This window comes from Microplitis demolitor, chromosome 3 (assembly GCF_026212275.2).
Source record: "Microplitis demolitor isolate Queensland-Clemson2020A chromosome 3, iyMicDemo2.1a, whole genome shotgun sequence".
Classification (NCBI taxonomy): Eukaryota; Metazoa; Arthropoda; class Insecta; order Hymenoptera; family Braconidae; genus Microplitis; species Microplitis demolitor.
Window position 1 is genome coordinate 7482483 of NC_068547.1, and position 27920 is coordinate 7510402.

General features: G+C 29.7%; 2 protein-coding genes across 12 annotated transcripts in view; one reads left to right on the forward strand and one right to left on the reverse strand.

Moving 5' to 3' along the window:
- The window catches only part of LOC103572636 (ATPase family AAA domain-containing protein 2), a 38967-nt gene extending 36735 nt beyond the window's left edge, over positions 1-2232 (forward strand). For all 3 annotated transcript variants that reach the window (XM_053737671.1, XM_008551314.1, XM_008551316.1), the window contains exons 4-5: positions 1136-1991; positions 2090-2232. In XM_053737671.1, coding sequence (XP_053593646.1) covers positions 1136-1991; positions 2090-2167 — 934 coding nt within the window. In that variant the 3' untranslated portion in view covers positions 2168-2232. The remainder of the gene's footprint in view (positions 1-1135; positions 1992-2089) is intronic.
- A 2200-nt stretch (positions 2233-4432) lies between these two features.
- Positions 4433-27827, reverse strand: LOC103572635 (prominin-like protein). 9 transcript variants are annotated; one of them, XR_008403457.1, is made up of 12 exons: positions 27403-27827; positions 22870-23137; positions 22437-22789; positions 22239-22360; positions 19343-19638; positions 16601-17522; positions 16374-16532; positions 16169-16290; positions 8954-9115; positions 7744-7848; positions 5718-7670; positions 4433-4919 (listed from the first exon to the last, which is right to left on the reverse strand). XR_008403457.1 is itself a non-coding variant. In XM_008551312.3 (11 exons), exons 1-11 carry the CDS (start codon positions 27713-27715, stop codon positions 7658-7660), a joined length of 2835 nt encoding a protein of 944 aa, XP_008549534.1. In that variant the 5' UTR covers positions 27716-27827; the 3' UTR covers positions 4433-7657. The 9 variants fall into 9 exon arrangements, 3 of the variants coding, with proteins under 3 accessions (XP_008549534.1, XP_053593679.1, XP_053593678.1); XR_008403455.1 differs by having other exon boundaries at positions 4433-5181; XR_008403456.1 differs by having other exon boundaries at positions 5521-7670.
- Positions 27828-27920: the final 93 nt, after the last annotated feature.

The following is a 27920-nucleotide window of genomic DNA, read 5'->3' on the forward strand; positions in this document are numbered from 1 at the left end:
AAAAATATCAAATGTTTATTAATAAAAATTAATAAAGTTTATTCGTGCCTATCAAAACAGCTTGTGGGCGTATTTTTTTTTTAGTATTTCGGTTAGAAAAGCAGTCTTTTCAAACGATGATTTTTAATTATTTCTTCCATCTAATCACATCAACTTTTTTTTTTATAAAGAAATAAATTATGAAAAATTCACCAAATCATATGCTCACAGTAAATTTTATGATTTTAAATTTTAAAATAGTGAATGTCAATAATTAGTACGTAATATTGAAGTTGTATCTCATATTTCGATAGATTAATAGACAACGCCGTAACGTCTTTTTTTTTAACGTAAGTCCGTTATAAACCTTAGCAATTACGGCGAACCCTCGCTGTTATATACTTACTATTGAATGGTTATAACAAAAGTGATTAATTGATTTTAATTTTAATTTAATTAATAAATATTTTAAATAATTTCGTGTTTAAGACTCGTCGAATTAATTGAATATTAATTAATAAATTAGCATTTATTTGAAGACTTCATTTCTTTTTAGTTCTTCAGATTAAAGACACATGTGCATTACGGGTATCAATAATTAGAGCAACGACATGTCAGTGGTTAAATCAGTCAAGTGTTTAACCTGTCAATAATTAGTGTATCCGGATTATTTATTTCATCACTTGTAATTAATTAGTAAATTTAATTCATTATTATCAGAAAGCATGAATTCGATTAGTTAAAATATTAGCTAAGACAATGTAAAAATACAAATTTAATAATATTAATCGTCAATATGGTAAAAAAATGAAATTACAATCTTATAGCGTCAATAATTAGTGCTTCTACCTTAGTCGTTTTTTCTTAAACAGTCTAATGATCATATAGCATATAATTTAAATAAAATATTTTACTGTACTGACAAGCTCGTATGTTTTCCCTTTAGCTTGCGTGATAAATCTTCTTTTGGAATTTTAAAGAGGTAGTCGTTCCTGTTATTCCGATTCCTTATGACTTTTATAAATAATATAATTCTATGTGAAGCATAAATCAAATAGAAATTCATCTTTTTTTTATTTTATGCCTTGTCATATTCGAGAAACTAATAATTTGATAAAAACAAAAATTCTCAATGTAATTTTTTTTTCTTTCACAGAGATCCAGCTGATAAACTTATACGTCATCGGGCTTGTTCATTACGTGATCATGCATATGCTCTTATAAAAGCTGAGTTAGATTCTGATTTCGAAGATAAATGTAGAGAAATATCAAAAAATCGAACTCTGACAAAAAAAGCGATTAATGAGTATGTAAAAAATGAAAGTTTAAATATTGATGAAAAAAATGATAAAAAAGACAATATTTTGAGCCCAAGTGGATCAGTAGTAATTAATGGTCGAAAAGTCAGCTCCAGAAAGAGGAAAATTCCTGCATGGGCTCGTGGTTATGTTAAAAAAGTTACGAAAAAAAAGAAAATTATGTTGGATGATAACATAGTGGAATTGAATGAGAAACCTAGTCCAGCTTCATCCAACAATGGGATTCGAAACGTTGATTTAGAAAAATTCCAAGAGTTCGTAGCGAATAGAGTACTGATTGGTGATGCTACTCTGTATGATAATACAGAATCGGAAAATGATTCCATAAATGAAACTCCAAAAGAAGTGAAAAATAGTATTAACTGTGAAATCATTAATGAACGATCATCAATCGATACCGACGTACCTTCGGTAAATGAACAAATATCAATGGAAAATGGCGAGCCAAATGTAGTTTTTCCGCGTGAAAAATTAGAAAATCTACCTGAAACGGTCGACTGTGATCATGAACAAACCAAACTAGAAGAAACGATTGTTGTAGTTATTGATAAAACAAAAATTGAAAATATGTGGAAATATACCGTGGAAGTTACGAGTAAGCTTTCTATAGAAGAGCTTTGTGACATTTACGTACAATTTAGTAGATGTGTTAGTTCGTATGATCACACATATGATCGAAAATCACTGCCAAAGGTATAAGTTATTTTATTTGTTATTTTTTATTGATAAATAGGAATGGAAAATTATGATTGTTTTTTGCATAAATTAAAAATTATTATTTTTTATTTCAGGATTTGCTCAGAAATTTACAACGGTTTAAAAATATTTCAAACAAAACAGCTGAACCTACAATAGATGCTGATATTTAAAGTCTGCCACTTTCTAAACACTGTATTTATTTCCGTATTTTATAAATAAAATATTGAATGTTCGAGTTCTCGAAATTACAAATTTTTAATATAAATTATTTATAATTTTATAATATTGAAGTTTAAGGTGTCTTTTTTTTTCAACTAGCTTTCTTTGATCGATGGAAACTTATAATTATCTTTTAATACTACTATTTATTTGTGAGTTTTTACGATAGAGTATTCTTAACTAGAACAATTTCACACATCGAACATAAAGCGATGAGTTTGGACTTTATTATTGATGCATCAAGGTTACACAATTCACATATTAAATCCAGTTTATTATTTTTATACTACACTAACAGGTTATGAAACGCACATTAACATTAAAAGAAAACAATCATTACGGTAGTTGTAGGGTGATGAGCATAGTGTTAAAATTTCTAAATTTTGTATACTTATTGAGGGTATTAAGATACAATTACTACTAAAATTTGATGTCGATTAACCATCTCTAATTCGAGATATTTATAATCAAAGTTCGGATCATTAACATTGCGAGCAATGAGGAGTATGCATTTCAAGTCCCGATCATGATTTTAAAAATAAAAATACTAATAGTCAGAAACTTTAAAAAAGCTAATAGAAAATTGATGAATCTATCCTGAATTAAAAAAAAAGTATGCACCATCTGATTGTTGAGGTATAACAACGCAAAGTTCAACAATAAATGAAGAAATATACATGTCGGTGAATTCGACAGAAAAAATCTGACAACGCTGTACGCGAGTATGCGTAGTACTGTTTGAGCAGTAAATTTAAATAGATAATACTCAGTAAACTATACTGTAATTGGTAGAGCATATGCGACGTTGTCAGATTATAATTTAAGAAAATGTTCAACAGTATATGTGTATACGTATATATGAGTGATGAATAGCTAAACTTCTGAAGGGTACAGTATTAAACAAAAGCAATGTCTCGTTTTAATTACCATCTAACCTACTCTTACCGCGCATATGGCTAATACCTCTTTAACAATATTGTAACAGGACAACTACCTTATCAAGTTTGCTGCTTTCATTGAATTGACTCCATGGTATCAGCATTTTCCCATAAGTAAAAAGCTATACAGTTAGGGTAGACATTAGTGACCCATAATTCCCCGGGAAAAAATATACAGACACGATCATGTCTGTTCATGTATGATCAGCCCTGAAATTAGACATGGTCATGTCTGTTCATGTATGATCAGGCCTGAAATTAGACACGATCATGCTTGATGTCAGATATGATTAAGTCTAAAGCATTAAATAAATTCAGGTCTGGTCATGCCTGTTCATGTCTGATGTCAAGTATTAAAACGTCTGTATCAAGCGTTCAATACTTCAGGCCTGATCATGCATGACCATGCCTGTGCATGTCTAATCCAGCCATATATATTCGATTTAATTTAACCCTTTCCCGATTTGGAGTCTCGGTGTTCTAATTGTTATATCTAAATACAACACTAGTTATTTCGGGTCAACGAGAGGTGCTTTACTGTCGAGAACCCAATACCTAGAAATACTACGAATCTAACTGAGCTGAACATCAACATCGCACAGTGAAAATGTAACACTTGTAAAGATTGCAGTAATTTGTTTTTTATGGAACTGAATTGAGCTACAAAGTCGTGATTTAGCAATTAATTAGCAACTATTTAGCTACAAATTCCCACGGATATTTCGATGGTTTCTGCTGACTTTTCACTGCCAGCTTGATAAGGCTCTGAATCTTGCATGAATCCAGTATGATTGTGCATGATGATTTTTTCCCGAGATGTTTTTTTTTTGTTCTTATTCCTAACTTAATTATTTTTTTTAGTATCAAATAACAAAATTTTATGATATTGTTTATTGTAGATAATTTTTTTTCGACAGCAAATTAAGAAATTTCAATTAAGAATTATTTGAGAAGTGTATTGTAAACGTAATAGTTAATACATTTATATTATTTCATGAGCGTATAAAGTGTGCACTTAATAATTTCTTAAACTTTTGTGAAAATATTTTTAAACATTTAAAGAGCAACATAATTCTTGCTATAACTTAAGACTGTATAACAATTAGATATAATGCGAGTGATTTTTTTCTCATTTTACCTAATTGTTGTACAAAATAAATACAAAGACTAAACGATTAACATTTTATATAAACATACTTATCTTATTAATACAGAGGAATTTATAAATTTTATCACAAAAAGAAACATTAATGGCCTATTTTAGTTCAAAAACGTCTCTTATCTAAAAACATTTATTGAAAAGCAATACATATATACAGCCTCAAATTTGTAAATAAAATTAATTATTCAGTATAAAAAGTAGATTCAAATTATTTTTTGATTTGAGAATATTGATAAGTTTACTTAAAATAAGTTAGCATGATTGTATATACTTTTAAATTCATCGACAAAGTTCATAATCTCACAAACTCATAGAGAGCATTTAACCTATTAAATTATCTATATCAAATATCTATATCATGATTACCCGATGAAAATAAATTTTTATACAATTATATATAATTATGTATGACTCCATAAGAATATTGGTCAGATCTGAATGAGGATTTAAGTTTGATTGATAGTTGACAAAATAGAAATTTAATAACATTAATATTAAAATTGTTGGATTATGTAATATATATGGGACATTCCACGCCAAATTGGACAGTTTTTCAACTTTGCATTTTAGATTTCCTCTATTTTCTGACATTTCCTTGTATACCTATTAAAAAACCAGATAATTAGATCTAGTCATATATAGTCTGATATATATGATTATACCTAGCATTCATCAGCCAGGCTAGATCAGATCTAATTATATATACACTCATATATAATCATAGATTCTCGTATATACTCATATATAATCAGATAAAATTATTTTTCATCGGGTATGGAAACTTTATAAAAAGAATGTTTTATATTTTTCAACTTGACCCTATCAACGATAATACTTTTCAAAGCCTTATAGATTTTCCATTATTCTGAAAAGTAAAATTTCATTAGCATATAAGTTCTTTGAATTCGATATTATGTATTCAATATCAACAATTTTATAATGGTGGAATATGAAATTCGCAGTACAATTATTATTTATTCCACGTTATTTAATCTGTGTTAAAAAGGTAAGAACTAAAATACTGATCTATGAACACGTGAATGAAAGATTTCCCATTTTGGTCTAGTAAAGGAAGCAGTTTCGACAAGATAGAATCGAAATGGCTCCGAAAAATTTTATTAGGAATAAATCAAAACAAAACAAAATATTGAAGAGGTTTAGATAAAAATTGGTGAGAGCCTCTCAGTTTCTTTAATACACTCACTCTGGTCAACTTTGGTACACTCCGAAATAGCGATAAAACAAACGTTGTGACATCCATATTTATTATTAATTATTTATTTTTTAATAACATAATTATTATTACTAGTATTGAATTGCACAATATACAAAAATAAATTTAAATATAAAAGATAACATCTTAAAATTGTATATTTATATATTTTGAATACTATCAGTTACCGCTTTTACATGTGTGCGGAAATTGTGAGCACAGACTATTACTGTTACACATCCGTTGCATCGACGTCATTGAAAAATTTAGTTACCCCTCAGTTGCACCCAAAAAAATTTTATTTTTTTTTTAATTATGAGAAACTCCAGTTACTTAGAGTTTTTATGATTTTAGCCTTTTTTGTAGAAATATTTTATTTATGCAATTTGTGATCAATGTTAAACGTTACTGCCGTTTCTCCGCGCGCTTTCAACACTCATGAATGCTGTATGGCAGGGAGGGGGGAGGGGGAGGCTCACTCGATGTGCTGATATTATTTGTATGACTCTGTTTATTAGTCACTCTTGAATTTTATATTCTACGATATGAGTGAGAATGACGTCATATGAACTTGATGAACACGCTCAAGAGCGTGCGGAGATAAATTACTAATTTTTTTTATTTACTATGTCTTTTTCAAGTTATAAAAAAAAATAGTATGAAATATAAATCAAAATTTGAAATTTTCAGAGCAACTTGACACATCACTGTGTAGCATAGCATGTATATTTACGGGTATATGAATTTAAAAAAAAAATTTTTTTGCTTGTAAAAAATGGATTTTTTGAGATAAGAAGTCGGCTTAGGTGTCAAAATGTTTGTATTATCGCTATCTTTAAATGTGAAAAGTTTTGCAGAATAACATTTTTTTCAAGCTTTAGCCTCATTTGCTTATAAAGTTCAATTTTTGATGGCTAATGTTCTATTAATTATCATTGATCGGCATAAAATTGATAAACTAAAAATCAATATTATTGGTCCGTGGACATTAACGATGTAAGTCTTATCATTTTGTAGAAATAAAAGAAAAAAATTATTTTTTTATCACTGACTATTTATAAATTTTCGGAAAGCACCTTATAATTCTTATCTAAAAATCTAAGTTATCTCGTTTCGTATCGATTGATATTACTCGGGTGCCCATCCATATACTACTTTAAAAATAAATGCATGTTATGTATGCGTTAAGCCTAAAAAAATGCCGAACCCTTTTTGAATGTTGCTGTCGTTATACATGTATACGTATTACAGTGATAATTTAAAAGTATTAGTTTTCCTACAATCGGCCAAATACGATTCACAGGTTTTCAAAATTGCTTCGATTCATTTTCGTGGGCGTATGGAACATGTTTTTTTTACAGGCTATCATCTGTTGATAATTATTATATTATAGCTATTATATTTTTATTTCATACATAAATTCAGTTAGATGATACAAGAGCAAAAAGTAATGGTTTTTGGAGTTTACCGCTGTAGGGTTAGTCTAGAAAATTCTTTATAGTTGTCCCAATAGAAGAGTGCGCCTCGAATTTTCACCCCTTTTACAGAAATTATTAGAAGTATATATGCTCGAGTATCAACAAAAACCTATTTCATTAGTATGGGGGTGAAATGCCGATGATACTTTTCAATTAAGACTACTATAGACCATCATATCGGGGATTTAGTTTTCTTTTTTTAAATCTCTGAACTCGAAATTCAAATTGGTTTCAAAAATGAGTAATCAATTGATTTACAATCCAATTGTTCATTATTGTATTAAGTGAAATATGTTCAACATAATAACTGATAATTCATTTTTGTTCATGAAAGTATTAGAAAATTCTGAATTTCACAGAAAATATAAAGCCATGTTTTTTTAAATCCATAACTTTAGATAAAAAATACTCTAAAAAAATCATTTGTTCTTTTTTAATTTCTATTTTCATAATTATTATCTGAGTTCATCACATAGGCTTCTGAATATTTTCGATAGTCGTGACACGCTTGTAGAATAGACTTAACAGTTGAATATTTTACTTCATTAATATATTCCTTATTTTTTTTAATGATTTCTTATAACTGAAGAACTTAGTTGTTAACAGTAACGTTGTTGAAGGTAACTTCAGTACATGTGACGGAACATAATTTAATTTCGATTTCTGCAAAATAAATTTGTATAATCATATTTTATGATTAAAAATACTATTAATGCAATAGAACGAAATTAATTACCCAGATCCTGGAAAATAATAAGGGGGTGGTCTTTCGTACTCCGGTCTTAGAGGTGGAGCTCCTGGAGTCACTTGATATCTAGGTGGTCCGCTATTCGAAAAATTCCTATAAAAATAAGCAATTTTAAGAATAAACATATGAAATTTCATACACCAAAAATTAATTAATCAATATTATACACGTATGCAGAAATAATAGATATTTCTGATGCATATGTGCAACGGTAGGAATCTTGCAGGGTTAAAGTGACGTCACAAGTATTAGATTATGGCGTATTCTCAAAAAGACCGAGTACACAGTTAGACAGGTAAGCGTAGCGAGCTCCCCTTGTAGGAAAAAAATTTTTGACGACGAGACCTGTCGTGGCATAATATTGGGCTACCGATCACCAAGTGATCTCTTATCTATGAGTTTTTGCGGGCGCCATGAGTTTTTAAGACAAAAAAATGGCGAGGTACGGCCCACTCGAGTCAAAGGCTTACAAAAAAAAAAAATTAATATAACGGGACTGTTAGGTCCACCTCCATTTGACGGGAAGCTGATTCCTCACCCTTTTGGGCATACTCGTGCTGTGTAACCCTATTTGTATATTATGACTCCACCATATATTATAAAAGTGAAATATAAGCATAAGCTCACATTAGCTTACCCATTAGGCATGCAATGCATGTGGGTGCCTCACCAACAGCCACCACGAGCCCGACCTCACTTGGACCTAAACACTCCTCCCATCTCAGGAAATAGAGAGACTCTGGTCGAAGTGGGGCTTGGAATGGGTCTCCCATGGTACCAATTCCCTGTATTGGTCTACAGATTGCTCATGGTTATCGGTGAGACACAATTTCTTCCCATACCCATAGGGGTTACCTCCATTTATATAAACACTAAGATTTTCAGACACGCAATTACACACACTTGCCCTCATTTATCACCTAGTCTTCTCTTATCTCCAAGTTCTTGCGGGCGCCATGATGTTTTGAGACACAAAATGGCGGGGTTGGCCCACTCGGGGCCAAGGGCTTACAAGAATTGTATAATTAAAATATTAGTGTTGTTGAAAATATAAGAATGCACACGAACGACTATCAGTAAGTCAATAAACGGAGATTTAGGATTTAGTTTTTCGACACAAAAACGATACATGTGTTAAATAAAAATAATAAATAAACTCACAAACAAAAGAGCTATAGCATTGTTATATTTTACTTACTTAGATGACTGATCGGAGTATCGTGAATTATAGTGAGAACTTCTTTGATGAGCTTCAATAGCTCTTGCTGGTCCAGTGTACACTCCTGCTGAAGGACTATCATAACTCTCGACATACATATTAGAACTTCTACTATGGCATTCATGATTTTTGTCATGTACACTGAAATAATACATCATCGATAAAAAAAAGCCTGCTTACATTGTAAAAAATATATACTTTTATAATAATCTCATGTTTGATAAATGATGATACTTTTCGTTGAAAGTTTAATTATTTTAATGATATAATAATGAGGTAACAGGCAAAAAAAAAAGTTAGATCGAATTACTTTCCATCAAATGAAATGTTGTTGAAATTCATTCCATCAAATTAAATATTATTAAGCATGTCATCTCTGATTAAGAAAACTGATTCGAAATAATTCAAAACAATTTGAAATGATTTAAAATAATTTGACTCGACTAATATATAGATATACACTTAGTATGGAGTAAGTCATTTTTCTTAATAAAGAGGATATTAATATTCTTACAATTAAGTGTGATTAAAATCAAAGGATTTAAATCTCTAACATTGGAAAATAATTATAGGTTTTTCTTTTAAACTGAATTTTCGACTCATTTAGTCCTCATTCAGCAGCTTTTCTCCGATCAAACTCAATTCACCCTCAACAGCTTAAGGTCGTACTGACGGTTCTAAAACTACCATTAGAAGTTGAATGAAATTTGGTATATTAGTAGATGATGATAAAATAGGTCTGATTAAATTTGTGAAAAGCTACAGAAAATATTGATTCGATGAACCATACACTCGGGCATCATCTTGAAATTATTCAGAATAACTTCCTAGAACCTCAAAACGTCAAGATCTCTTAGAAAATCGGATCGAAACCAATAACCCCGAATTTTTGAAAATTTACAATTTTCTTAGCGGGAAGTTAAAAAACGAACTATCTCAATTACATTTCGTTTTTAATATATTTTAATTGTTATAGTAAATGTCATCCAGAGTATTTGTCTCAGTTTTAAAAAAATTTTTCAACAAAAAAAAATAGCCGCTTTTAGTTTGCATTAATAGTTTTTATCGAACTTTTTATATCATAATAAGTGTAATTGGATTAAAAAAAAGCATCAGACATTAGTCATTAGTGTTTTTTCTTTCTACACGGAAATAAAATTCCACTAAAATTTACGATGTTAACATCGTAATCGTAGACCAGGCTTTCATTGGCATCAATTTTTAAATGTCTTATTTCAAAATTTACTATAGTCTTTGTTAAAATTACGATGTAGATTATATTCTTTGCTATTTAATATCGTAATTTTAACAAATGAAAATACAAAGGATTACATTGATAAGTTCCGGAAAAATTTTTGACAAGTATAAAATACACCGAATTTAATAATCATTGAAATTACTTGAGTATTCACCATTATAATCATTGATATTATTTGAATATCCATAATTAATTGAGCCCTACTGGGTCACGGACCACAATATACAAATTTATTGTCACTGCTAAACAAAAAGAATATGAACAGCGAGGTTCATAAAGAATTTAATTAACAAAAATTTAAATCTAAGAAAATCAAATTGTGTAATCGACTACTCTAAAAGTCATTATAACCACATATTAAATAATAGGCAAGCCAATGTCAGTAAATTTAGAAATTACACGCCATTTTTTCGTTTATCAACACTAAAATTTTTTGACCTAATACAGCAATAATAATCGATTAATAAACCGACTTTAATTGTATCATTCTTATTATACAATTTTAGTGTAGTTCGCAAAAAAACAATTTTAGAAGACAATTCACACAAAGTAAGATTTTGAATCTACATGATTATTAATTTAAGTTGCAGTTACTGAGCCAAACAACAAATAAGAAAATTTGATGTTTACCGATTTATTTATAACGAGGGATATAAAATTTTTTTAATTTTCTAAATGCAATGAAGTAAATCTCTATAAAATTTTATGAAATTATTAAGTTTCATAAAATTTTAAAAACAAAATAAAATAAAAATTGATGATTTCAGACGTAACGAGCTTGGAAATTCTATTTATAACGGTATTCTCATTCTACATTTTTGCGTGCAAGTTGTGGTTCATTAACGAAAAGATTTTTAGTTTTCTGCATAAGTATTCTACACTATAATTCATGTATATTTATTTATTTGTTTATGAAAATTTTTATTATCTATATATACAATTGATTTTTTATGTACTAAATAGACAGTTAAAGTATAAATTGTATATACTCATTTCAGCATAAAATATTAAATTTAAACTTTTCTTATCCATAGTTTGACATTAAGTTTCTTTGCATTTCACATAAGTCTTATTTTTAGCTGACGTACAATTATTTTTGGCCAATCTGCGAAATAATTTCATATTATAATCATCAATATTTTTCAACAGTTAGAATTATTAATACAATTGAAAAAATTCTAAAAGCTTACATGATAAATCTTACGAATAATAAATGGTTTATCTTTCAAATGGTATATGTATGTGAAAATATCACTAGTCTTGGAAATGAATGACATTAAAAAAATCATTATTTCTATCAAAACAAGGTCATCACTTATTAATGACTTGTAATATATATCAAGAAATGTAAATCATCGTTAAACATTTATTGCACTTTAGCTTGAAATGTACTATGGTTTTTTTGCTTCCACTTTTAACTTTTGTTCATTATTTTGAATACTTTCTCGTTATTTCTTCCTTATTTGCATAGACATGCATCACAAAAACAGAGCTTGTGCCATTTAACGTTTACTCGAATTTTATGGTGATAAATACATTTTTGAATAAATATTATCAGAATTATTTTTAACTCGTAGTATGGCTACAAATGCCAAATAGATTGTATATAATTATTTTGTACATATTTAATTTATCATTAATGCATCACAAGTAATATTAATTCAGTACCTGTAAGAAAAAATAAGCGTCAGTATATTGCGTCGGAAATAAGTTTTGTTTTATGACTTTTTTTTCTGTCGTAGTGCCCCAGAAAACCAATAGAATCATCTTTAAAGTGATTAAACATTCCGTGTTTTAAACTGTGTTTCCATAAATCGACTGTCTTTTTTGGTTTATTAACAACCATAATAATTTAACTAATTTTATGGAAAATATTTTATATTTATTAGCTTCTACTAATACTAATAATTTTACAGCAAAACCGTCGTCTACGGTATCGAACTTATTACTACTATTTCCTAATTTATCACCCGAGTCAAAATATTAAACTTACATTTAAATAACGTTAACTTATGAAGCTTATATTTAATTTTTATAAGCTTAAAAGTCTTGCATTAAGAGTAAATAGCTTAATGGGCTTGATTATAATTTGAATCAAGTTAATTAAAAATATTAGATTATACATATATATATATATATATATATATATATATATATATATATATAATTTCAGAAAAATGAACTAATTTGATTGATTTTGATAAATGCCTATTCTATGATACAATAAATTATTTTGGTTTTTCGCCTGTTTGAATATTTTTAAAACGATAAAAATCAGTCGTATACCCTTCGTCGTTCCGGTATTGCGACATTTACTTTGTATGTAAATCTTGAATAGTTTTGTCATTTAATTTTCTAAAATCTGTTACAACTCTCCATTTTTGTTTCCCCGATGCATCTTTTTTTTGGCACAATTCACAAGGGCGAATTGTAGGATGAATTCAAATTTGAATTATTCCATTTTTCTTCGTCTCTTTTACTTGTCTATTTATTTCTTCATGTTAAACAGGTGAAAATCTGTATTCCTTAAAATTTATTAGAATTTCATCGGTTGTTTTTATTGTATGTTCAGCTAAATTTTTAGTAGGTAATGGATCATCTGGTAAGTAAAATATATCTTGATATGAATCAATAATTTTCCAGATATCATTTTTTTCATTAGCCCTTAACCCTTTAATGCTTGGCCTTGAAACCCCACCAAAGATTTGAGTGAAGAACTGTAAGAGCGGGGATAACTCTGGGCATGGAAGACAGTACCGTGGTCTGTGCAATTGGCATAAGTTATTAAAAAATTTTAAAATTTTTCAGTAGCACACATCAACTTTTATTGAATGAAAATATTATTAATGTAACAGAAATATTAATTTATTAATTATATATTGTTAAAATTGAATATGCATTGATTAATTTTCATAATAATAATCAATATAAGTACAATTATTTTTACATACTTAGGTTAGCACCATGTAAACAAGCTTGTATGTTTATTCCGTATACCTTAGCTACGGCACTGTCGCAGCACAAGCGCTGAACTAAAAAACAGAGAGAGGGAACTCATCGTAACACTAACACAATCATAATTCACTCACACAAGTAAAATCTTTTTTATGATTGGTGCTATCCCCACACAGTTCACACCAAGATCCTTCGAGACCCCAAAGCCCAAAGCATTAAAGGGTTAATATATGAGAAAGTCGAGTGTTTTCTTTCAATACAATACTTCGTTTTTTTTTTTTGAGTAATTACATTTTAATTGGAGAATTTGAGATTGATTGCGATTAATAATTATCGTTCGTTGTTCTGTCAATATTATCGCGTCTTCTTTTTCTAAGAATGGTCTTCCTGCAATGTCATCTTCTTCGAATGGAAAGTCGTTGGGAACAACTAAGAAAATATGATCCAATTTATCAACGGTAAACTTACATTCCCGATTACACATTATTGGAATGTTATTGATTCCGGTGATTTCGCTTACTTTTCTTACACGTAATCCAACTATACAATTTAATTTGATGATGTTGACGGATGCTCCTGTGTCTGCCAGGAACGTATGATTTCGCTATCCGACGGCACTGTTGACTCTGAGTGTGGTTTGCTCCAAGATTCCTTCTATTTCTTGACATTGAGTATATTTTATCTGATTTGGCGGAACATTTGGTAATTGACCATTTCCATTTTTGTCAATAAAATTCCGTTCTTTTTGACACCCCGATTTGAGAAATCCTTTTAGCTACCACCAATTTAATGTTGTACCTTGGAAATTTCTTGGTATTTTCTTGAATAACAACGACACTCCAATTTTAATTTTAATAAAGTTTCACTTATTTATTGAGAAATAACACAGAAAACTTCACTTTAAGTGGATTACAAATATAATGATAGTAAATTGATTTGAATGTCTTACAACTATGATAATAATATTTCTAATTATAGAAACTAAGGAATGATACTTCTATTCTATTGAAATCAAAGTTATTCTTAATTAATAATTCTGTAATTATTTTTAATTTTTTCGGTTCTTCTTTCTGACTAACTACCGACAGTCAGCGATTGCAGGTGATGCTACAACTGATATTATTACGCTCTGAGAAAAGTTAAATAATAAGTAGTTATGCGAGTTTTTTTTTTTTTTTTTACTATTGTCAGTTTAAAAATATCGTTATGACAATAGAACTATACAATTTTTATACACGGCGAAAAAATATTGTTCTGAGAAGGCTACTTAATAGTTACAGTAACAATACGCAATAGTTATCTACTAGATTGTTACTGCAACGATCTACTGTATCGTTCTGACAACAATACGGTAAATAGCTCTGAGACCTATATCGTATCGTTCTGAACTTAATTCTCATAGCTATCTAATAGATAGTTACAGGAACGATACGGTATTGTTACTATAAGTATACGTATCATTATGGTAACGATCTACGAGTTGCTATACTTTAGATCGTTCCAGGAACTATATTTTTTTTCCGTGTACAAAATGGCAATTTTTCCTATTTGAAATGTTAAAAATAAAATATCTTTCCTGTATTTTTTCTCTTAGAGTATTTACATATTTTATTGTCCCAATTAGACCACGTGCCAGTATTTTTGACTTTACAATCCACAATGTTTTATAAAAACACGCCTGGGTGCCATGTTATTAATTGCAAAGGTAAAAAGTGATGAGAATGTAAGTATATTTAAATTATGTGTGAGAGTGAGTCTGCCACATTGGCATTAGTTTTGTATGCCATTTGAGCACATGTTTTAATTTAATAAGATTAGATTCCGTATAATATCATCAGGTCTAATTAATACTATAGTGTAAAATCTATTCGTTTAGCATTCAGATTAATAAATTTGTTATTTAATTTATTACTCATATTATAACTGCGGAGCATAATTAGCCAAGTTCTTATCCTTAAACTAATTATTTATAAGGGCGAGGACACGAGAGGGTACTCGACCCTGATAGTTTCATTATAAGTTAGCCTAACCAATTGACTCAATACCAGAAAGTCATACTGATTGTAAGTAGTAAAAAAATCTCTTGGTGGCGCCTAACAATAAGCCTTTGCCTGTCACCATTGTGATCGTGATTTGGCAATGAATCACCTAAGCACGTCAAAAAGTTCATGGTTATAATTATAATATTCTGGGCATTTTTTCAGAAAGGCAAGGGAAAAGACCACGCCCCCTTTCGGCCGTGGTATGTCAACCAATACATGTAATTGGTACAATGGGATAACCTATTCAAGTCGGCATGGGAGAAACCGAATCCTAAGATTCCATGGGTCTGGACTCGAGGTAGCTGTTGGTTCAGCCCCACACGCTAAAGGATCTTTGATGTGATCATTGATCTTACGAAATGCTAATAATGAGCTTGTGCTCAATATTTGGCCATGATAATATTATGGTATAAAAGACGCGACATTCACAGCATCTGTATACCTATAAAGAGGAGAGGAAACGATCCTCTGTAAAAAGAAGATGAGTTTCAGCTTCGTTATATTAATTACTTATAATACATAATCTTGAACAATTTTAAAAAAGTTAACATAGTGTCTTAGAGCTCGAAGATCAGTCATTTTGCTCATCGTTCTTTTAACTGTAAACTACTCGGAGAAATGTTTCTTATTTTGAATAAAATCGAAGTTCTCTCAAGTTGCACTCTGTAATTTTTATTTTATGGCACGTTGGAAAGTGTGTAGGGAAATGACTATGTTAGTAAGTATGTACGGTCGAGATATGAGGAAAGAATAACTTTAGAGAATAGTCTCAGACGGAGAAAGCAGTTTCAGGGGACTTCGACTGTATTTAAGGAGAATTTTATAGAAGTTTTCAATTAAATGTTTTGAGAATGAACAGGAGTTATATAATTTAAAATTTGCTAATTTTGATTAATACTTAAACTATGGTTCTTATGTTTAATAAATCAAGATACTTACGACTCAACAAGAGGTCCTGGGTAAGGATCTGACTTCTGGTATAATGCACTTAATTTAACACATAAGACTATGGTTGGCAGAAATAAAATAAGACACCAACCCACACTCACCCAAAATCCATTCTACAACGAACAAAAAGGCAGATTGTTATTGTGAGTATGATTAGTTATTACAATTAATGAAATAATAATTTTTAATAGCTTACAAATGGATCAAGAATTTTATTACAGCCAGCTACAATTGTAGCATTGTAAGCATTAGAAACAGGACTACATCGACCTATCGTATCACGTGCAGTTTTTATCAAGTGTTCCAAAAAATCATTCACTTGATGAAGAAATGCATCTCCAAACTTCGTCGCAAGCTGTAAAAATTAAATGTTGTAGTCACAATAAAGTCAATTCTAAGTAAATTTAAAAAAATTATACTAACAATTTGTACATATTTTGGACCATCTTTGTTTAGAAATTGTTGAGCTACCATTACTTCATTTACTAAACTATGAATTGCTTCTGACATAGAACCATGATTGAATTTGATATGTTCTTGAAGTGTGAGAGCACTTGTACTAAGTTGTTCACTTAACAATGTCATGGGTAAAATTAAATCTCTATGATAATGTTCTAAATCATGAGCATTTTTTAGGAGGCTATCGCTGATGTTCGCTTGATTACTTGGCAATGCAGTGGCGATTCGTCGTAATTCATTTCCAAGATGTTCTAAATTAACATTTGTTATATTACCTTTCAAACGTTCTGCATACTGATAAAATTTTATGTCACTCAAGCCACTTTGAGCTAAGTCATTTAACTTTGATGTAGCACTTTCTGTAAGTATCACAATTCCTGGAGAAAGATTTATCATTTCTCGTAATTGATCAATTGTACTACTAATTGCATAACGCTCCACAAAATTTTTAAGTGAATCTAAATCCATTAAATATTCTAATTTCAAAACCTTATATAATGTTTCATTCGCGTGACACTTAGTTACAATCCAAGTTATATTAATATCTGCCTCTAAATTATTCGGATAAAGTAACTGCTTAACTTGAACTATCTCATCAATCAATCCAAACATACGATTTTCATTAGGATTTTGTAAAGGCTCACAAACTGCACGATGAGTCATAACTCCCATAATCATATGAGCTGAAGTTATAACTATTAAAACACTCGTCAATAGAAATATTATCCATACAGCCATCATAAGAAAGCGCGCACCAGTTCCTTTGTTGCAACAATCATCTCCAAAACCATCAGGACGCTTGCCACAAATACCACATAATAATCCAAATGTCAAAAAAGTAAGTATTGTTAATAATACACTAGAAACTCCAAGACCAAGATAATACCTGCAACAGCAATATTAATACAATTCTTTCATATTACTCGTTTATGAAAAAAATTAAACTCCGTACCCAGAAAAAAATATATAATATATGATATAATAAATAGTAATATGTGAAAATATAATAGTAACATATATATTCAACTGGGTGTCTTCTCAGGAAGGCAGGGGAAGAAACCACGTCCCCTCTCGACCAAGTGGTATGTCGACCAATACATGTAATTGGTGTTATAGGCGTATTATTCCAAGCCGGCATGAGGGAAACCGAATACTAGTATACTCTGGGTATGGACTCATACTGGCTGTTGGTTCGGCACCCACACGCAAAGAATTGTTGTTCCTAAGGGTTATAACATCCGCCAATATTGAGCTTGCTCAATGTTTCGCTTCATAATATTATGGTAGAAAAGAAAAGATTTCGCAGCGCGAGTATGCCCAAAAGGGTGAGGAATCGGCTTCCGGTCGGCGGAGGTGGACTTAGGTCCCGTTACATTAATTAATTAATATATATGTAATCATAAACAAATATCTAAAAACCTCTTGTATATTCATCATTTTTGATTTGCGACTTTTAGTTTAATACAAAATGTTACTTTTTACAATCAGGAAGGACTTGAAAATGTTGACTATAATTTTTTTTTAACACTTGAATTTCGAGGCTGGCCTGCGAGGTCAAACGATTTCCAGATTTTTTTTTTTTAACTTTCAATTTTTTCAGCGGGAAGTTAATAATCAAGAACTTTTATCCATACTAATTTAAAAATAATCATACTATAAATTTCATAATAATTAGTAGACAACAATTGCGCACATCACATGAGCACAGCTATCACTAGTGCTCAACTACGCGAGGCAGTGCCGTAGTTGGAAAACACCCAAAATTAAACCGACAATATACTAACAGAATATACGACATCCAATTATTATGAAACATACAACGTACGATATGTTTTTGATGGGCCATTCACAATCTTGTGAATGTTATCTTCATTTATTTGTGTCCTTAGCTACCAATAAAAGACATGCTTCCTTATTATGAGTTAAAAAAAAAAAGTTTCCCATTTGCAAATATCATCAAGGCTGGACCGTACTAACCAAAATTTTGGATTTTACTTTTCTAATAACTTTTTGAGTAAGTGCGTGACAGAAATGATAAAAATCGTGCGAAAAAACTTGTCTTATGATTTTTCTCAAAAGCTATAATAGTTCATGCAATAACAATCACTTAGTCGACTAAAAAAGTTGGAAAATCAAAACGTGCACAACTCATTCATTCAAAAAGAGAACAATAGATGGCACTCCTATAAGCAAAAAAATTTTTAAAAATAATAATAAAAATGATAAAAAAAATGACAGCTAATTTTTTTCATGAATTACCAGTTTTAAAGTTTCATTAATTGTAATTAAACCAAATGGATTTGGATAGTGATTTTCAGAAGGTTTCTTCTATTTAAGAATTCAAGTTGTATAAAAAATAAAATACATCAATCAGTTGTGTATTTTTAGAGTTTTTGTGTTTATCAACATCCGTACAAACTGACCGACATCACAAATTTTCTTTAAATTTTTCTTTAACTATTATTTTTCAAAAAAATGACTTAAAATTGTATTAGTTTCATTCATTGGTAAATTATCTTTCAAATAGTATAAATTTTGTTCTAGTAAGCGTTAACGGAGCACATCTCATTGCTTCGCAATTGAGCTGTGCAAAAGAAGTAAAATCCAATAATTCGGCTAGTATAGCCCAGCCTCAATACTTATGCAATGAAAAAATTCTAAATATCGGTATTATCGAACTTGCTATAACACAAGTAATTAAATTACCTGTAAATTGAGTATCCTTCAATGTTATCTTGAGCAATTTTTAAATAAGGAATATATACTTTGTTAATATCCTTATTGATCTTATCAATAAGAGAAGTGATGTTATTAGACGCACTAGCCAATGAGTGTCCGGCATTTTCGATACTTGCACTAACAACAGGTATCGTTTCGTTCACAGCCTGTTGTATATCTCTTTGAATCTTCAGAAAAGATTCTCTGCCTGCACTAACTTCTGATACAATATTTCCTTCCATGAGTGATGTTATATTACGTAGTGCTAATGATACGTCAGGTAGCTAAAAAATACTCGCATATTATTACTATTAATTTTAAGAACATTAACATAAACTTATAATTTAATAAAGACGATTTAATTAATTTAAATTGAAAAAATAAAAAAAAGTAATAAATAATCTGTAATATGAATAATTTATCACCTTTGGAAAATATTGATCCATATACTGCATGTAAAAATATATCATATTTTCATAATTAAAGAACAATTATAATTTAAATATAATTAACACTGAATTCTCACTCATGGGTCATTTGTTCTTGATAAATTATTACTAATAATAATAATTAATACAGCCAGCAGACTGATAGCTTATTCGGTGCCTTGCTTGAAAGACAATTTTGTGTTCAGGCATTTTAGACCAGAGTTTAGAGCAGAACAAATCAAAGACACAATACATGGTATAAGTACAATACGTACTCCAAGCCACGAAAGCAATTAACCAAATATACTATTAAATGCTTTACAAAAATAAAGATAATTGCCGACACTGTATGTATGTTTCAACTACAAAGTATAATATTTAAATTTTGTGCTACTAAAATTTTAGTAAATTTTATTCAAAAGAATAGGGTGTGTTGGAGAAAACTAAGTAAACTGAGTAGGATTAATTATAGTAAAAGCATGTTTTACCATACCGTACTAAGTTCATCAAAAACTTAGTTTACCCAAACACTCCCATAGTTTCATTGAATTTTGTATACAAATGACCCATATTGGACAATTATTAGATCTAAGTATAAGTAAAGGATAAAGATAAAAGCTGAATGTTCATTTTGTAACAAGCTTAAGAAATCATTTTATATGATAAAATCCTACCCTGAAAGATTCTCTGAAAAAAGTCACGTCGAGAACAAATTTAAAATTTATCATATATTGCATGGAACAATTTTTTTTCATAAAAAAAAAACAGCAATCACAAAATTTATCAAGTAAGTGCGATGTTGTAGGATTAAAAAATAAAAAATTATTTTTATTTAACTTTAAAGAATAACTTCTTCCCGCTAAAAAAATCGAAGATTCTTAAAAAATTCGGGAAGCTATTGTTTTTATCCCGATATAGCGGCCCGCGACGTCCACGTGTGTGTGTAAATTGTTTTGGTGACAATCGAAAAGACTTGCCAGTCATGAACTTATTTATAAATTTGTTATCAATTGTTCAAATAAACTCAGAGATATATAAAATAAAATATAAAAAAAAAAAAAAAAAAAGAATTTTTTTTTAGTTTTTTCAAAATTATCGGATTTTCCAAAATTTTTTTTGGTTATTTATATTAATTTAAACAACACAAAATTTGAAAATTTTTCAACCTTCACCGTTCCTTTAAGGCTTTTTTACAATTCAATAATCCATGCCTGATCATATATGATCCTGCATGGTCAGATATGATCATGTTTGATCAAGCATGGTCCATTAAGATTCATCCATGGTCCAGACATGGTCTTGCATGAGCAGATTTGAATATTCTTATCCAAAGGACTAATCCTTTAGAATGAACTCTTCATCATTCTTGATCATTATTAATCATGCATGATTTATACCTGATTGTGTATGATTTATATCTGACCATACATGATTCATATATTATCAAACACGATCATGCATGCCCACGTCGAGTCATTCATGGTCATTTAGAAAGAGCTTTCCTCCTCAATGCGAGCTTTCATGTGTGGTTATGTCTGATCTTACATGACCCGTGATTAAACAAAACGGTTTATGACGATTAAAAATTTAATCATCATTAATCGTCTTTAATCGTCATAATCGCCATGGTTTTCACATTTAATTGTCAAAAGACGATTTATGATTTTACGATTAAAAATGATTAATGACGATTTGCAATTTTTGATCGTCACTAATTGTCTTTAATCATAAAATAATATATAGCAATCTCTGGTCCTGCATGAAAATTAAAAATTTAATCATTTTTAATCCTCTTTAATTATCAATTGACAATTTGTGCCGATTTAAATCGATAAAAACAGTTTTAATCGTCACCAATCATCCTGTTTAATCAAGAACCATGAATAGTTAGTTATGTCCATATCTAATCATACATGAGAATTTTCAGGCATAAAAATTTCTGGAATATTTTTAACTCTGGTCATGTTAACAAGCTTGATCATAAATGGTTACTGAAAATCCCTGTCCGAACGTTTATAACTGATGCGAGAGTATCCGCATTATTCATTAGGGTGGGTTGAAAAAAAACTTTTTTTTTGTTCTTCTTAGCATGGGAGTAGAATTTGTACCTCATATTTGTACTAATTATAAGTAAAGAAAAATTCTTTGAAAAATCTACCATGAAGACAAATGCAATAGCCAGATTTCTATGAAATCTACTAGAAAATTTATCGGCGTGCCTAGGTAACATTAATGTACATCTACTAGTTTAAGATATACAATGTATAATAAAAGAAAATGGTTAAATTGTTCTTAAATAATACTAAAATAAAGATTCAATTGAAAGATAAACCTGAGTTCTAATTTTAACGAAATAGTTCCATTAAACAAATTTTTTTGTCTACCATTCTGAAGTATTCAACTTTAAATTTTTGTTTTCAATGAAAATATATACGTATATATTAGATATTACTCACTTTGTCAAAGTCCACTTGTATTGACATCTGATTAATTTTATAGTCGTGTAATACTTGCTGACATTCATGATTTTTACATGCTGTTAATGTGTCTAACAAACTTTTTTTAACACCTCGAACGACTAAAAAGAAAAATATGTAATTACACGAATCAATTTAAAATCAAATATCATCAGTAATAATAAATTTATATATTACCTATATCTAATTGGCTTGCATTAGTTCTTAAGTCTCGGGTCAGTTTATCTATCATTCGAAGATCTTGTCTAATAGCATCTAAACCAGAAACAATGTCATTTAAATTAGTCAGTGATACAGCGTGAGAATACGCTGCAAGTTCCTCAGTAACAATTTTTCCACTTGCTTGAAGAATATTATTGAGCGTGATTTTAAGTTCATTATAATTTGTTGTAAGCAGAGTGCTAATTTGTTTTTTAGTTGTAGTGAGATATAGCTCAACATCTTTGAGATTAGTTTTGGCTCTACTAGGTAAATTTTCAGTGCCCTCTTGCATTTGTTCATTCGTCACAAAAGCACAAACAACGCCGAATCTAAAAATGTTAATATTATCATTAATTATTTTAATTAAAATTTCATAATTCATAGTACCCATAATAATCATAGTATATACAGTATAATCGTAGACACTCCAATCATAAGAATGTTGAGCATTATTTTTCGGCAATGATCGTGTTTTTTGTCAAATGGCTGACTTCTTGCCCCACAATGGCCAGCACATCGGCAACAACAAAAGAATAAACCAATAAAAGGGATAATGGCAGCAAAGATTATGCCGATAATAGTGAGTCCACCAAGCCCACCGTAATGAATTACTAGTATTTTCCACTGTTTTATTGGGTCGGCAAACTCCAACCATCCATTTTTTACTGTAATCAGTCCTATTGAAACAAATTGATACATTTTATTCTGTTTTTAAATTATATACAAAATATAACTTTACAAAACGCTAATTAATCTAAAAACTAATAAGATTTTTACATTAATTGTTCAAGTTAAATGAAAGGACCAATATTTGATCACCAAGATGGGGAAATTGGTGCTCTACATATATGGAAAATAAATGCAAAACGGTGTGAAATATATTACAACACCGATTCAGGCCAAAGCTGGTCACTTTTTGTCAAAGTGATCTGAGATGAGCTTTAAGAAACTATTAAATAACATTCACGGTCGTTATTTCTTATTCATGGCTGGGAATTCGGCTGGGAGCCGATTATTATTTAGAATATTTTCGTTTCATATTTTTTAAAATAATTTTTAATCTATCTATTATATTTACAAACCTAAGGCATCACATTATCGTATATCGGCTTCTAAATAAAAATTATTAAGCTCGGCGAGGTAGCGCAACTATAGTTTCTATTTAAATACTTGGAAAACAACAAAAAAATCACGATTTAGTTAGCAGGGCCAAATGTTTTTGAACGATAAAAGTTGGAACAACTTTTTTAAAATTCGCACACGGAAAAAACAAGATAGTACTGGTTACTGTTCTGCACAGTAATCAACGAACAATATAGGTAAAAATACATTTTAACATGAATGACTCATGTTAGAACAGTAGTGAGTCATAGCTTAACACGAACTATTAGTAGAGTCGAGGTCTATAATTGAAATCTGTCAAGTATAGATTATAAAATTTTTCAAATTATTATTCATATGTATGTATAGATATAGGTAAGATTGCGTTAATATTTAAAAGCAATCAGTTTTTCTCTTTTTTATATAAGGATTATTAATAAAATTAAATTAAAATAGAGCTTGATAACTTACTTTAATAGTTTATCAGATTTTTTTAAAGTACCTTTATTTGACTCTTGCTTACATAAATTAACTATAATTATTTAATAAAATAAAAAGCTTTTTACATTTAAGATAAGTAACATCTAAATCCATCGTTTTATAATATACTGACCTCCGCTTTTATTGATATGTGTGTAACTGAACAGTAATTTAAGCCTTCAATAGCTAAGTATTTCCAATTCGTACAAGTATTAAAATCGCTATCAAATTTGTACGCATGTAATGACAAAATCACTATTATTTATTTGTAACTTTTTATTATATCAAATTATTTTTTATCATAATTATTAAAGCACACTGACAAAAAACTATTAAACTTTAGAGAAAGGTTAAAGTAGTAGAGGTGGGTAGTTCCGGACATGTATAGTTCCATGAACTATGTCTTTTGTCGGATACGTATCCGGTCGTTCCTCAAAATTCACTTTAGTATGCTCACTAGTTTTCTTTTTCGCGCCAGTCATCATTACCAACAAGCAGTCAAGCAGCAGAATAATTTTTGATTGGTGATTTTTTATGGAATTTTGAGTTGAATACCAATCATAATTCATTCTCTATTTAATATAAAATAATATAGTTCGCCGTGAATGCGTCTTAAACTCGTAGGTTGCATAGCATGATGTTGTGTATACTGAAATATTTTGTATGTATACGTTCTAAATACTGAACCTTCATGAGAATTAAAAACATTAAATAGTTCCACGGATATGATTCCAGGAACTAGTTCCTTTTCGCTCCGGAAACGTTCCAGGTTCAATCCGGAATGTTCCCGGAACTACCCACCTCTATAAAGTAGACCTCTACTGTCAAGAATAGTAACGAGACATATGAATGTAGTAACCGTTCATGTCAGAACAGAACTGAGTACTGTTTTGGATATTAATGACAATTATGTGGACAGTAACCAGTCATATGTTTCATGTACTGTGTAGGACAGTGCTGATTACTGTTTAAAAAGTAATAGTTCGTGTTTAGCTATAACTCACTCCGGTTCTAACATGAATCAGTCATGTTAAAATATATTTTTACCTATATTGTTCATTGATTACTAAGCAGAACAGTAACCAGTACTATCTTGTTTTTTCCGTGCACTGAAAAAAAAAATTTGTTATCTTAACGAAAGCCAAGATTACGCAGTTATTTGTTAAGATAACAAATCCATCTTGGTTAACACAACGAAGTAACATTTTTTATGGTAAGTAAAGTGAAGTTGCCGTTATAACAAATGACCTGCGTTGAGCTAAATATTAAATTAGGCCTTATAAAGATTTCTTGACTCGAGAAAATTTTACTTTACCTAAGGTATTATCACGTAGCGATATATTCTCTTGAGTAAAGAAAATGAAAAGCTAGCAACCATACTTTTAATGTTGCCGATCTTTTTATAATTCTAAAGAGTAAAAATTTTAAGGGTTGACTCATAGATTCAAGCAGTTTTCGTGTTTTTTCCGAAAATAAATTGATTTTTCTGTCTTCCCAAAAAGGAAATTATTGGTTTCGGTCCGCTTAACGACAATTGAGTTTCTATCAGATTTCGACGTTTTGAGGTCCTAGGAAGCTATTCGCTATGAGTGTGACTGCAGCGCCAGACAAAATATGAACTACGGGAGGCTGTCAGAGTATGTTTTTATACGTATGTCAATAGCAAGAAACATAAAAATAAATAAATATTATAAATAATAGTAAAAAAAAAAGTTGTAAAAAATATGTGACAGTTTTATAGTAATTGCAGTTTCGTTTTTTAGCTAAACGGACCATCAATAAGTAAGTATAATGATAAAAAATAAAAAAGATTGCAGTAAGCATTTAGGTTAAGTTGTTTGAAATTCATATCAAAGTCAAAATATGATACTAAGGAAAAAATCAAAATGAAAAATAAATAATTAAATAATAACAAAATAAATACTTTCACGTGTGCTTGCTTACAATTTCAGTAATCATAGCCTCCCGTAACTCCGAAAGTAACCACTGCAAACGCTTCAGTCAATTTGATTTCCCCTACCATGGCTTCACTCAGAGCGAATTCCAACTATTTACGGATTGACATGTGTGTGTGTGTGTCTAAAATAATTTTCATCATACGATGTCTTTGGAACAAATCAACCGATTTGAGCGTACTTGGCAGCAATCGAAGAGGCTTATCAAGACTTAAATTTGAGTAGATTTTAAAGTCGATCGATCAAGTGGTTTCCAAATAATTAGAATAATATAAATTAAAACAATTTTTTTTTTTGAGGTTTTTGTTGCCTCACTCAAAATTCACGCGACCGATTTATTTTTCAAAAATTAATCGAATCCAAGTCTGAAGCCGTATCGACTGTCGTAAAAACATGTGAATCGGTTAATTCATTCTGAAGATATCGTCGAACAAAATTACCTTTATTTAGTAAAATATATTTCTTCTGGGCCAACCTTTTTTTGAGCTCGAAGAGCTTTGAAATTAAAGCCCTAGTTTTTAATATTATCCTATTTCATTAATTCCAATATACTTGCCGAATAAATTTCACAATTTCATATAAAAATTGAAGCAACCCTGATTACGAAAAATGATTTGAAATGATGCAAAACAATTCGAAATGATTTAAAACAATTTGAATCGACTTATACATAGATATACACTCAACATGGAGCAAATCATTTTTCTAAATCAGGGAAATGTCATTGAATGAGAACAAAAGCTTATGAAAATCTTGGCTCGATTTATATTATATTATAATATAAGATAACTAATTCTTTAATTAAAATATACAATATTTTCTTTTACAAATATACAATCTTTCTTTTACAATCTAACGTTACTTTAACTGGAAAGTTTTTTTAAATTAAAAAATATATGTACGATTAACTTAATCGAAGATAAGTAAAAAAATATACAAGAAAAATAAAAAAAAAAAAACTTTACCCACATCTTAATTATGATATAGTAAAAGATTTTAGATTCTAGTTTTTGTAAACAATTTGTACATAATCGAATAAAATTGTCAACAATTATATTTATGAAAATCTTGAAGTTTTTCATATTAATTTACAAAAATTATTGTCTCAATTTTTAATTAGTTTATTTACAAATATACTTTTTTGTTTTCGGGTGTCTACTGCATCAGCTGTCATATTTCGATTCACGTCCATTAAATTTATTAATTTACGACAAAAAAAATAAAACAATAGATGACATAAATTTGTAAATAACTGCAATAGATAATTAATGTCATCATAAACAAAATATTATCGAAAATTTATATTCTATAATGCATCTAGAATTCATCTTTCATAATAAAAATTGAGGAGTTTTCGAATAATGTTGAATATGAACCAATCAAAATTTCGAAAACAATGGACTTACCATCTGGATAAGCCTGTTTTGACTGAATAATATTTATAAACATGTTTGTGACATTATATAGCTGTCCCATGCCTTTCGGATTAAACTTCGTGGTGGCGTTGTAGGACAACCCCGTTGTATTCACGGATGTAAAATTTACGGCTTGTGAAGCCATAATACTCTGAAGCTGTTGATCAAGATCTTTACTAATGGCACGCATTTTTGTTGTTAAATCATCTGCTTCGATTTTTGAATCATATCCTGGCAATCCCGCAAATATTGTCACTACTAATGTATCGAAAACCAGCCATTGAAAGCAAATGAGCGATACCATTTTAGAAAAAAAATCGCGCCACTCTGGACGCTCCACAAGTCGTAATCATAGACTGATTAAATACACTGCCAAGCCCTATTATTGCTACTCTTACTACTCCTACTACAAAACGCCACTGTACGCAATGAAAAATAGTGGGGGTTTTTAACTGTTTAAGTACGGACGGTAGAGGTACCCCTCTACCCGACATATGTTTAAGTTTACA